Source organism: Macaca fascicularis, chromosome X, assembly GCF_037993035.2.
Source record: "Macaca fascicularis isolate 582-1 chromosome X, T2T-MFA8v1.1".
Lineage (NCBI taxonomy): Eukaryota > Metazoa > Chordata > Mammalia > Primates > Cercopithecidae > Macaca > Macaca fascicularis.
In genome coordinates this window covers 15,481,325-15,494,927 of record NC_088395.1, presented here as the reverse complement: position 1 = coordinate 15,494,927, position 13,603 = coordinate 15,481,325, and the positions used below count along the sequence as shown (strand labels likewise).

The following is a 13,603-nucleotide window of genomic DNA, read 5'->3' as shown; positions in this document are numbered from 1 at the left end:
TCCATTAGCCATTCATTCATTCATTTACTCAAGACAGATTTATCAAGTATTATGTTCCAGTAAGAAATAAGACCCGAAGAGATTACATACTGAGCTTCCCCAACTCAAGTTTGGATGGCACAAGAATTGAGAAAGTTAAAGATGGTGTAATAAAGGAGTTGATAGGTGGAAAAGGACTTGTTAAGTGCTGGTTTGTTGTTCTAATTAGCAGGAGTATTTTGGGGCAGCAAACATAGCAAGCCACTTTTATAGCAGTTAGTACAGCTCCCTTCACAATAAATTCTCAATCTTCATTTAAAGTATTCCCTTTTCACTTGTATAGAGGACTACAATTTTTCCCTCCATGGCAGTGAGATTTACTATATACACTTCTACATATGCCAGCAATCAAGATTTTATGATCACATATAAAGTGTAAAAGTTCCCTTCTCTTCCCGCCTTCCATCCACTTCTGCTTTGAAAACAGTGGAAGTTTCACAATACTGAGCTACAAGGAGCACAGAGTAAAAGACAATTTTCAACAAAACATTTTTTATTAAGCTCACCCTGGCTCTGAGAACTCTATCTCATTTATATAAAATGTTTCCAATGCTAATCCTTTTTTGCATGAAAAATTAAACACACCGGAAATAGGGCCAAGTGCAGCCTGTGTAAATTACTGCATTGATTTTTATAACATTATTTATAGCATTATTTTCTCCCAGATAATTTGAGGCTGCATACCAAAATATAGGCAACACTGTATAAAATAAGTATTATAGGTTAAGGAACCAGAGGGGAAATTCATGGAGGTAGAATAAATAATGTAGCCAATGGTGAGATTAACACTGATGCACACTTTCAGATCCAGAACAGTTGTTGAAGGTGGGCAAGAGATCTCACTCTAAGCTTTCATAGAAAACAGGAGATAACAAGTATTTTAAAGTTTTACAGTGTTCATAAAAACCAGTCAATCAGGATTTTGTTTGCTTTTGTGAAGCACTTTTTTTAAAAAGTAATTTTTAGCACCAAGGCAAATCCCAGTTCCTCATCATGATGACGCTGTGAGCTACGTGGGAAATAAGTGTCATATGTTGTTACACCCACATTCCCTCAGTGGAAACTTGGCATAATCACAAAACACAGGGCACTGAATCAATTTCATGAACCATCCAAAATTTCCTGTTCAACTGAGTACACAGCTCCACAATGGTCTGGTTTAATTCAGGGTAGCATTTAGATAATCTTTCCCTATAATGGCGCATAAGCTTCAGCTCACATGTCAACTCCCATTTATTCATATTAGTTGGCTGAATAGCTCAGTTGGGGTGGCTGAGTCCGTGCGCAGAAGGAAAAAGTTCTGAAATAGATAAAAAAAATTTTGTCATGGGTGTGGAATGAGCAAATGGCTGCAAACAACAACCTGTCATCTCTGATTTGTAGTAATAGGGATCTCTTGTGCACATCTTTTAGGCTGTCCACAAAATCATTTCTCATAAGACTTTTGATGAATTTCAGACAGTAGAGGGTTCAGCATCATCACTGGCCAAAACTTAGGAGCAGAAATTCTGAGATATTGATTAATTCATATGTCTTTAATATTAATGGGAGCATATAAACTAGAAGTGATGTGGTCTGATCCCGCCCCCGCCCCCAACCTTTATAGAGGTTGGCAAAAGAAGTACCTATTGTCAGGGCTAAATGTGACTGGGTGACCTCCAGCTGGCGAGCAAATCAATGATTAAGGATGGAAAATACTATTTCATAGACCATGGCTACAATACTGTTAGCCTAGTAAAAAGAGAAAATTGACTTGCCAACTCATGAGAAAACTCTTACACCTGAGCAACAGTGGAACCAGCTAAACCTGTAATAGAAATGTCTTGCTTTTACTACATGAGACCCGTTATAAAGTATTAGTCTCTGTGCACAAGATGAGACACACAGACACACCATTTAAGAAACTGTCCTTTACATTGCTACTTTAGGAGCATAAAGTTGGCAGAATTACACTCACTCAGTTGGTCTGAATTAATTTTTATTTCCAAACAGTAGTGATTAACTTTCTCTGAAGTAGAAAAATGTTAACTTGTGAAGAATAAGACAAAGTTCATAATGATTATGGCTACTGATTAACCTACAAAATTTGATGAGCTTTTCGAATATCCTTGCTTAATATGGTTTCTCATCTTAAAAAGGGGATATGATATGGGATGGAGACAAAAATATTCCACATTATAGAGTTCCTTGCTTACCAAGGATACTGGAAATTGTGTGTGTGTGTGTGTGTGTGTGTGCATAAAAGCAAGCATACTATAAGATTGTAACAGCATCTGTTCTATGTTCTAAAATTATTATTAAAATAAGCTCATTTATCTTTTTCTTAAGATGGCCAATGAAACATAATTTCCTGTTTTTTGTAGTTGTGGGCACATAGTGGGCTGCCAGTCCAACAGCCTATGATTGGTAAATAAAGGGCACATTGGAAACTCACTGTCAGGGAATGTCCTTCCCATCTCCCATTGTCTTTCTCCCTGTCATTTACAATAAAGCCATTCCCACATTGAAATCTTCATTAGCCTCTCAGGACCATTGTTGGAGAATCCAAACTCTCTGTCCTCTTAAGATCGGAGCCCAACTTGGCTTTTCAGATGCATCTACACTGATGCTCCCTCCCCCATCTTCCTCTGAACCACTCTACCAGCAAGTCCCTGCTGTTGGCCATATCCTGTATCCGTCCTTTGTGTTTGTTTTCAGATTTTCTTAACTTGGATCCGGTGGGTTTTCATGTTTTATTTACCTTTAAACATCTTGCCATTGTTCCAGGTCTGTCTTGATTATCATTGAGAAACCATTTTTCTTCTGTTACAGTTTTATAATTGACTTGTCAAATCCAGTAACTTTTTATCCTCTCTTTATCCAGTGTTCACAGCATTTTGTTCACAGCATTTTGTTCACAGTTGTACATGCATCTATTGCCATCATGATTTACTTTTGTGTCCTACAAACTTGTAAGTTCCTGAAGGGCAGAGACTATATTTGGTTCATTTTTGCATTTCTCATAGCTCATGAATATGATAGTTGAAAACTGAGTTGACTAATTTGAATCATAAACTGAAGTTCTAATAAGCTTGTGACTGGAAATTAAGTACCATGAAATGCATTGCGATGTGTGTATTTTTACATTCTTAGCCTTAGAAAAACCACACACACACATACACACACACACACACACACACACATTTGTCTCCCTTTTTTCTTCTGTTCTTCCATGTGTGGGTTATTTCCATTAACTCAACTACAAGAAGAAAAGAGTTACCTAAATGATGTTTTTAAAGTTTGTGGGGGTGTTTCGCAGCATCCCTGGCCTCCACCCACTAGATGCCAGTAGAAATCCTCTCTTCTGCCGTTCATGACACCTAAAAATGTCACCAGACGTTGCCAAGTGTCTCTGGAGCACAAAATCACCCCCAGCTGAAAACCACTGAGTTAAAATAGAACTTATGCACAATAGACAAAAATAGTTTGTCTCTCCATGCATCTTAACACTGACAATTTAAAGAGAATAAAATTACTTTTGCTACCTAATTATACTGAAAACACTGTATAAATTATTAATAATACAAACACCTTGATATTGTTTATTATATATATATAGTATATCCATTTTATTACAATTTAAACAAGGAAGGATCTCATTTATTAAAATTCTACAACATTTAGAAAATCATTGAGTAGAGCCATTTAATTAAGATATTAAAACGTCCAAAGGTGTGCGTGTGTGTGTGTGTGTGTGTGTGTTTTTTGAGACAGAGTCTCGCTCTGTCACACAGACTGGATTGTGGTGGCACAATCATGGCTCACTGCAGCTTCAATCTCCCTGGGCTCAGGTGATCCTCCTGCCTCAGCCTCCTGAGTTGCTGGGACCACAGGTGCATGCCACCAAGCCTGGCTAATTTTTGTATTTTTTGTAGAGAGGGGGTTTCGCCATGTTGTCCAGGCCTGTCTTGAACTCTTGGACTCAAGCAGTCTACTTGCCTCCCCCTCCCAAAGTGCTGGGATTACAAGCATGAGCCACCACACCCAGTTGCAAAAAGTGTGAAGTTTTAAAATCATACGAAGTTTCTATGTTCAATTATTAAAAGTTTTAATTGATTTCTTTTAATGTGTTACAGCCAGATACATTTCTGAAAATCCAATAAAAATATACAGAATAATGTCACATTTGAGATGGTTTTACAGTTTACTAATTTTAGGAGCTATATATTTACTAAATTTCTGTTTGTGATAATGAAACAAAATAACCAGGGTCAATTTTAAAAGAAACATTTGTTATCTCCACCTCTTGCTTTATTGCAGGTGAATGGAGCCTACGTATGCTCACATATTTATACAAATCTAGTGAACTTAACAAGGGATCTTGCATGAATCAGAAGAACGACACATGTGTTTTCTTTTCATGTGATCTCATATTCTATTTGCCCCAGAGCGGTAGATCAATAGTTATGTGCTCAGAAAGTGCTTTTCAAGAGTGTTGTGGAGTATAAAAAACACAGAGAAATCAATTTCGTTTTCCCATCTCAGGAGACTCAGTGCCCTTTTGTGTGGCTCATGGCAACAGTCATCTGAACTTTTAAATCTACATGCTCTAAACTCGGAACATTTGGAAGTAAACAGTAACATATTCAGAATGATTGAAACTGCTTTATTTGTCATCATTACCATGGTTACTAATAAATTATGAAGCTCCCATATGTGAAACTGCCGAAATGAGCATTTTATATATGAAGGCTCTGGAAACTTACTACTTAAAATTTGTGCATTAAGACAAGCACTATATTTGTACAAGACTTTGAAAAGTATAAGAAAATATAGTATGTTGAGAGGCAAGAATCCTAGTATCTAGTTCTGTTTTCCATTTATTTTACTGAGATCTCCATCAAACTATTTAGCAATGAGTTTGTTACAGTATGTAACCAATATAAATAAGATTTATGAATCAAAAAACAGAAAGAATTGCAAATTATATCCAAGATCATCTTCTTTGATTAAACAAAAAATAGATAATATAATCAAAATGAGAAAATTAATACATGTATTAGAAAATATAAAGAGAACATAGCAACAAAAGTAGATATTTTGTGGGAAATATTCTATAAAGTCCATGAGAATACTAGAAAATCTTAACAGAATATTTTCTTGGAAATTGTGAACAGCCGAAATGGACTCAGAAAGAGGTATAAAACCGGAAATAAATGATCATGTAAGAAGTGAAAAATTTTTGAAGAACTCTTCCTCTAAAACACGCATGGTCCAGATTCTTCATCTGTGAACTCTTTATTTCTTATACATTATACGTATTTCTAAACATAGACAATGTTAGAAATCTTTCTGTATCATTTTCAAGATGGTAAAGGCTAGGGAAAAAAAAAAAACCTTCAAGAATCAGCACTTGAAAAGGAACCTACGTGATATTCTTTTAAGAAAATAGGTTTAAAAACCATAGGGGAAAAACCAGGAATTAATTCCAGCAGCATGCTAAAAATAAATTTTTAAAATGTTTTATCTAAGAATTGAATCAATGTGAGAAATGTATTAATGTAGTACACCAAATGGTAAAAATTTTAATAGTGTAAAGGCAGTTGATAAAATGCAACACCAATTACTGAGGAAAATAATTTTTTGTAATTATAAATATAATGCTTTTATCACATGACACATCATTTTTAAAGCCACTTGCCAGATTCCATGGAGGAGCAGCATTCCCATTAGAGTAAAGAAGAAGACAATGGTGCATCTTATTCCCATCATTATATTACTTTGTTCTGATAGTGCCACTGCAATGAGAAAAAACAACATCCCACAAGAACATATAAAGAGATCCAAGGCTAAGGAAGGCACATTCTAACTATGAAAATATATTAGCATTGGTCATCCATTCTGGTAGTAGTATGGATGTTTTCTACTTTTTTTTTGCTTCTCTATATTATCTATACAGAATTTCTATTGCTTTTTTCAATCACTTTTAAAATGAGAAAACGAATATTGAGAAATCATAATGAAATAAGAAGAGATTATCTTCCCTTTTCAGATGAATGGCTTACATTGACTAAAACTCAATATTTCACTGTCTTCGATTCTAGTTACATAGATGACTAAAAGGTTATGAAGAAATTTGTCACTTTTAAGAAATGCAAGACTAAAGGAAAGCTGAAGCAGACTTCTATGTTTCTACTCTAGCAGCTGAGGCAGGAGGGTTGCTTGAGCCCAGGAGATTGAGGCTGCACTGACCTAAGATGGTGCCACTGCACTCCAGCCTGGGCGTCACAGCAAGATCCTGTCTCTATAAAAACAACAATAACAAACAACAACAAAACACAGTTAAGTTCAACGAAGATGACAAAGCTGCATAATAGCATGACCCCAGTTTTGTTTTTAAGAAGAAATGTACATATATTTACACACAAAAGCACAAGGCAGAAAGGTATATTCCAGATATTTAGAAAACATTAACATTGGTCATTCGTTGACACTGGTGGAATTACAGGTGATTTCTACTTTTCTCCTTGTGCTTCTTTGTATTTTCTAAAAAGAATTTCTATTGCTGTTTTTAAAAAGATGATGCAACAAACATTGAGAAACCATCATTCAAAAGAGATTGTCTTCTCAAATGAATGACTTACACTAAGACTCAGTGTTCTATTGTCTTCAACTAAGTAAAAGCCAAAGAAAGCCACTTGATACTTTTATGAAGTGTAAGGCTAAAGGAAAACTGAAGCAGATTTCTTATTTCTCATTTGTTTATTTTTGAGATGGAGTCTTGCTCTGTTGCCCTGGCTGGAGTGCAGTGGTGCAATCTCGGCTCACTGCAGCCTCTGCCTCCCGGGTTCAAGCAGTTCTCTGCCTCAGCCTCCTGAGTAGCTGGGACTACAGGCGCCTGCCACCACGCCCGGCTGATTATTTGTACTTTTAGTAGAGACGGGATTTCACCATCTTGGCCAGGCTGGTCTTGAACTCCTGACCTCATGATCCACCTGCGTTGGCCTCCCAAAGTGCTGGGATTACAGTTGTGAGCCACTGTGCCCGGCCGCTGAAGTAGATTTCTATGTCCTTAGCATATCTTTCTTCCTTGATGTAAGTAAAATGCTTTGTTATAATCTCTATGTGTATTGACTTTTCCTTCCCATGATGACTTTATCTAGTTTAACATTTCCCAAGATGACTTCATCTAGTCTAGTTTTGTTTTTTTCAGATGTTAGCTAGGTGAGCTCTTCCTTCTGGAAATTTCCACTGCACCTAATACAGTGACATTTCTAGGATGGCTGCACTAAGTTGTGGCTGCCTCTCCTTTTAGTACAGCTTTTCCTGACTCCGTGTCCTTGAAACCAAGGTGAAAGAGATGAGAAAAAGCTTCCTCAGCTGGATTTAGCTGACAGACATGGGTCCTTTACAATAAAATACCACCCTTATAAGGAAGGAGAAATGATGTGTTTCTCAAAGTGCTGCAGAAGTCTCATTGTTGATATTTTCCTCATTGTTGCTTTGGAAATTCAATGTTTCTATTTAACACCAGGGTCACCCAATCTAATTCTGCCATTCATGATTTTCGAGGAACGGGGTGGAATTTGGGGACTGAATTTATGAAGAGGCAGAACGGTAGAGAGGAAAGCCCTGACATCAACCTCTGGGCGGGGCATTGATTGGCACCTGTGGAATGCCCACCGGGGAAAGATTCTTTTACACTCATTATCTTAATTCTCAGAGCATCTCTGAGGTTTTGTTGCAACTTCAGGGTTCTTTTTTAACTTTTGTTTTAGGTTCAGGGGTACATGTGCAAGTGTGTTATACAGGTAAATTGTGTGTCACATGAGTTTGGTGTACAGATTATTTTGTCACCCAGATAATAAGCATAGTATTCGATAGGTAGTTTTTCGAGCCTCTCCCTCCTCCCCTCTACCCTCAAGTAGGTCCCTGTGTCTGTCGTTCCCTTCTTTGTGTCCATGTGTACTCAATGTTTAGCTCCCACTTATCAGTGAGACTATGTGGTATTTGGTCAATTCCAGTTTTGACCAATGATGACCAGAGACGCAGAGCAGTTGGGTGTGGTGGAGACAGGGTTCAAGTGTAAGTCAACCCAGCTGGTAAAGTGACACCCATCCCACTCATCCCATTGCTGCCAATGACTTCAACGCTGGAGCCTCAGTTCCCTCCCATGTGAGATGATGATAACAACAATTGTGAAGTGTCTGAGGATTAGAGAAATAACCCAGTGAAGGTACTTCAGAGTGGGTAACTTTTAATTACTGTTGTATTGCTGTACTGACCAATGTAGTCAGTAGCCACTTGTGCCTACTTAAATTAAATTAAACAAAAATTCCATTTCTCAGCAACGCTAGCTTCATTTCCGGTGCTCAGTGGCCTCCTACCTCTACTAGCTACCATATTGGATAGCACAGATACAGAACATTCCCATCGACACAGACTGTCCCTTGGACAGTGCTGCTGTGTATCATTAACTTTGATTTAATTCAAGTGCCAGACCTCAGGGGTAAACACAATCATTCCCTATGTGTGAATGTGCAGGTACGTGTGCAGTTTTGTTATATAGGTAAATTGTGTGTCATGGGAGTTTGGCGTACAGATTTTGTCATCCAGATAATAAGCATAGTATTCGATAGGTAGTTTTTCGATCCTCTCCCTCCTCCCACCCTCTACTCTCAAGTAGGTAAGAGGAAGCTCTGAAGCTCTCCTGGGATGTTCACCCGCTGTGGTGAGAGTCAGGTGAGGCCCTTCACGGAAGGGCACCCTTTGTTTACCGGAGAGAAAGGAGTCACGTTTGTTTCCTGAATGAAGATAGTCTGTCTATGAACCAGGTATCCTAGCCCAGAAAAGGTGAGAAGTGCATGCCAAGGAAACCTCTAGACAGGACTCAATTCTTCCCATGATGCGCCTAACCAGAGAATCGCAGAAGGGGTCGGGGAGGATTCCAACTGTGAGTCAGCAAAGGAGACATTCTTTTGAGGTAGAGTCAGGGTGGGGAAAACCATTAATCTGTTTTCCAAACAAGTTTTCATAAATAACTGACAGGAGATGGGCTGTTTTTATGGAAGTATTAACCCAAATGATGGGTGTTAATCATTAAACCTTTTAGGTGGTGGCTCGCTTGTTTCTCTGATATTCTAATCCGGGTCACAGAATGGCTAAGGCAGATTTAAGTGCAGCGTGAATTTTTTTTTTTTCTCACTTTGCCTTGTGTTTTCCACCCTGAAAGAATGTTGTGGCTGCTCTTTTTTCTGATGACTGCTATTCATGCTGAACTCTGTCAACCAGGTATGTAGCCTTGAAACTTAAAAATAGATGAACAGTTTTCTACATGTTTGACAAGTCGTTGACTGAAAGAACTCTTTATTTTTCTAAATCTGCAGACATGTTGTGGCTTGAAAGTTGGGGTGGTGAGTGTTTAATGAGTTTGAAAGAAAATATTAAACCGTCTAAGATGATTTAGGTTAAACTTCCAGGAGTATTTGGGGCAGTTTAATTGTAGTTCTGTGTTCCATTAGTTTGAGTTGCATTACATATTAGGATTTTTCAGACTCTGTTTTGGCAGATCTTAATCATCATATACTGCTCTTTCTTTTTTCTTTCTGGCAGGTGCAGCAAATGCTTTTAAAGTGAGACTTAGTATCAGAACAGCTCTGGGAAATAAAGCAGTAAGTGGAGCACCTGAGTGTTCTTTTAAAATTTTGTTTGCTAATAACACTGTGCTTTCTCTAATAATGGGCCTGTCTGCATAGTTACCTTAATCTTGAATAAATTATTTCTAAAGACCTCAAATCTGATCTTCTCTTAAAGATAGATTATAGAATAATATGAATTTTTAATAAAGTAGGTTCGCCTAAAGTATTTAATCGGTGATGTATGCTAGACAATATGTGAAGTTTTGTGCCACACAAAACAACTTAAAAAACCGGCATCTCAACTCGGGATAGTGAAGCCAAGTGGCCTGACTCAGGCGCTCAGGTCTAGACTGGGTCTACTCCTCACCGTTGTGGTCATTTGAATTTTGTTAGCCTCGATTTTGTACTCATTGAAAAGAAGGGATGGTTCTACCCACCTAAAGTCTTTCATAGCACAAAAAATTTCCAATTCGAACATGAAGTTTCTTCAATTATTCTCAATTATCAGAGTAACATATGAAATATATGCTTATGAAATAGAAGTTTAAAAACTAGTCATAGGGCCCATGTGGCTATAGGAATGGTGAAGATCATTGAATTTAAAAGACAGTATTGTCTAATTCTAGTTTCAGTTTCCCAGTGTGGTCTGCAAAATTTTTTCCCCAATAGAAGTTGGTGTTAAGATGTCTCAGGCTGGAAACAGAAAAAAGAGTGCTAAAGAAACTTAGAGGTATTCTGTTGGCAGGCCAATTCATCAATTTGTTATTTTATTATTTACTCAATGGGTAATGATTGTTGTAACAGCCAGCATTTATTGAGAACTTATCTTACTTTCTAGCTGGGGCTCTTCTAAGCACCTTACTCCTATCAAATCATGTAGCCCTCACAACAATGCTTTGAGGAAGGTAGTAGTACAGGTGTTCGTATTCCCACTGAATGGATGGGAAAACTGAGGTTCAAAGAAATTAAGTAACATGCTCAATATTTCAAGTCATCAAGTGGCAGAAGTAAGATTTGAGCCCAGGCAGTCTGAGTGCAGAATCCACTGTCTCTACTAGTGTGCATGGTTGGCCGTCCCAGTATCCTCTAATAGCAGGCACCATGCTGAATGCTGGGGTGTCATGGTGACTAAGGCTTGACTTTACCCTTGTGGAGCTTATAGTAGTAGTAGAATCGGTAATCTATTAAATATTCAGTAAACCAAATGCAAATGTGCAATCTTGACAAGTATTACGGGAAGAATTACAAGGGCACTTCAGCTTTGTCAAGGGCCACAATACCTGGCACTTACTGTGACGTCTGAAGCATGAGTTGAAGTGAACGAGGAAATGAAAGAAGGAAAGGCAGAGGGAACAGCATGTGCAAAGGTTTATCACAGGAAGGATCTTGGTGAGAGTAAAAGTTAGAAAGAGGGCAGAAATATCTGGAATTGGGGCAATGAGGAGGAACGTGGCAGGTGATGAGCTTAGAGAGAGAGGAGCAGGAAGGCCAAGGAATATGTGGGCTGTGTTAGGGAGTTTCGTTTTGAGATGTAGGAAGTGTTCAAGAGCATCAAATGCTGTTGAAAGGCCAAGCCAGAAAGCGACTGAAAAATGCTGATTGTGTTAGACAACGTGGAGGTCAATGGTGATTTTAGAAAGAGCTCTTTTCATGGGGTGGAGTTGCTGGAAGACAGGTAGTGGGAAGTTAAAAAATAAATGAGTGGTGAACATGTTGAAACAGATGTGTGGACAACTCCTGGGAGAATTTTGGCTGTGAAGGGCAAGAAAGAGACAGCAGTAGGTAGAAGAAAGGAAGACTGAGTAAAGTGGTTTGTTTTTGCTGTTGCTTTAATGGGAAAATGTTGAGCTTGTTTAAAAGACAATGAAGAGACTCCAGTCAGAGTTAAATACACAGAAAGGAGGGGAACTGATATTGTTTAGATCTGAGAAGGGCAGAGGAGAAGCATTCCTAATGTAAGTGACGGAAATGGCCACTGATAGGCATAGTTCTGTCTGGCACTTCAGGAGAGGAGGCGGCTAAGACATGTGTCTATGGAGGAAGTGTTGTATCTTGATGTCAGGAGGATGGGAGAGTTGAAATTGATGAGATATATCTATAAATTATGAAGCAAAACCATTTAATGAGAGTGAGGTTTGAGGGAAAACTTTGGAAAAAATGGTAAAAAAAACAAAAAACAAAAAACGTTGACCATCAGTTCTCTCTCTAGAGAGAGGTTTGAAATAGTTATGTGACCCATGAGAAAGAGAACTGGTGGTGAAACCTTAGGGATTACCAGGCAATTTGGGGGTAGGTCATCATGAATTTAGAGTTAAACCAACTAACCTTGTTTTGTAATTTTCTCTAGTTATGCCAATAACTTACCTAAAATGTGGGGTTAGCCATGGTTTGAGTGTTTTTAGATGTGTGCAAAAAGCAAGGTGAGCTGGGACATTTAAGGTCCTGGCACATGTTATTGAAATGAAGAACCAAGGAATCTGAACTGGTAGATAAATATATGCAATTAACTTGTACCACTTGGTCTGTGAAGCCACATGTGGGATATAAAGATGTGTTCAATTTCACATTGAGCACCTATTATGTGTCAAGTATATGCACAACAGGTAGGTAAGCTGCTATGGACATTCTTATATATGTGTTTTCCATATGCTTTCTTTTTTGGGAGTATTTACCCAGGAGTAGATTAATGGATCATAAAGTACACAAATGTTTAGCCTTAGTAACTCTTACCTTATCCTCTCTTAAGTTGTGCATTTTCTCATTAGTATATGTGCCCAATTCCTTTTATAAATGGAGGCTGTCTCTTTGAAGTATTTGAATGCCCTAGGAGAAATACACTACATCCAGTGCACAAGCTTTCAATCCTTTCACACTTGCCCAAGATAAGTTGGTTCCACTGGCAGGATACCCAACCCAATCTAGAACTGCATCAGTCCTGTTCTGATCTAAATAGCTTGGAGCTTTGTTCTGTGACCAAAATTGGACTCCTACCCAGCCAGCTTAAGCTCTTGTTTTTGAGACGGACAAATGGAAGAACAGGAGATCAGGTCAAGTTGTTGCCAAGATCTGAAAAGCAACTGAAATTCATGTCCCAGGGAGAACTGGCTAACATCTTTGTTTTCATTTTCTGCACTGAGCTTATTATTCTCGTTTGTTCTTGAGCAGGCTTATTCCTCGTGTCTGCATTCTGTTAATAAGCCTTCCCTGTCTGAATAGTGTTTCTGCACTATTTTTAATCAGATCCATTTCTTCTTCTTGTTTTATTCATTTATTATTAGGTTAGATCATAGCTACTCTTATTCTGAATAAAACTAATTTTGGAAACAAATGCATTATCAAAAACAAAGAGCTATGCCATGAATCAGTTACTTTTAAACTTTCATAGTATAATATCAAATGAAAAGTTCACATTGAAAGATTGAAGGAGCACTTCAAATAAGACCTAAAGTTGACATTAAAATGCAGTATTTAACATTTGCATGTGAGAAAAGTGATTTTTCCATTTCCATTTTCTGTTGTTGTTGTTGTTGGAGACAGGGTCTCACTCTGTCATCCAGGTTGGAATGCGGTGGCATGATCTTGGCTCACTGCAACCTCCACTTCCCAGGTTCAAGCAATCTTCCTGCCTTAGCCTCCTGAGTAGCTGGGACCACAGGCACATGCCACCACGCCCGGCTAATTTTTTTTTTTTGGTAGAGATGGGGTTTCACTATGTTGCCCAGGCTAGTCTTGAGCTCCTGGGCTCAAGTGATCCACCCATCTTGACCTTCCAAAGTGTTACAGGCTTGAGCTCCACTCCTGTCCCCCTTTTCTGTTCTTTATGGTAGCATCTTACAGCAGAGTTACATAAAGTGGTACTGAAGGAGAAAACGGTGAAGTGGAAGAAGCAACTGAAGAAAGTTTAAGGTTCTATGTTACAGAGACCAAGGCAGGAGGATCACTTAAGG

At 38.3% G+C, this 13,603-nt stretch overlaps 1 protein-coding gene across 8 annotated transcripts in view; it reads left to right on the top strand.

Moving 5' to 3' along the window:
• Positions 1 to 13,603, top strand: part of CLTRN (collectrin, amino acid transport regulator) — a 53,032-nt gene that overhangs the window by 5,943 nt on the left and 33,486 nt on the right. For 6 of the 8 annotated variants that reach the window (XR_012429822.1, XR_012429823.1, XM_074029073.1 and 3 more), the window contains exon 2: positions 9,631 to 9,689. Coding sequence is in view for 2 of the 8 variants with exons in the window: in XM_074029073.1 (XP_073885174.1) it covers positions 9,631 to 9,689 (59 nt within the window). In the remaining 6 variants the exon portion in view is untranslated. Of the gene's footprint in view, positions 1 to 9,221; positions 9,310 to 9,630; positions 9,690 to 13,603 lie in introns of those variants that run through there. The other 2 variants (XR_012429824.1, XM_005593038.3) reach the window with 1 other exon arrangement.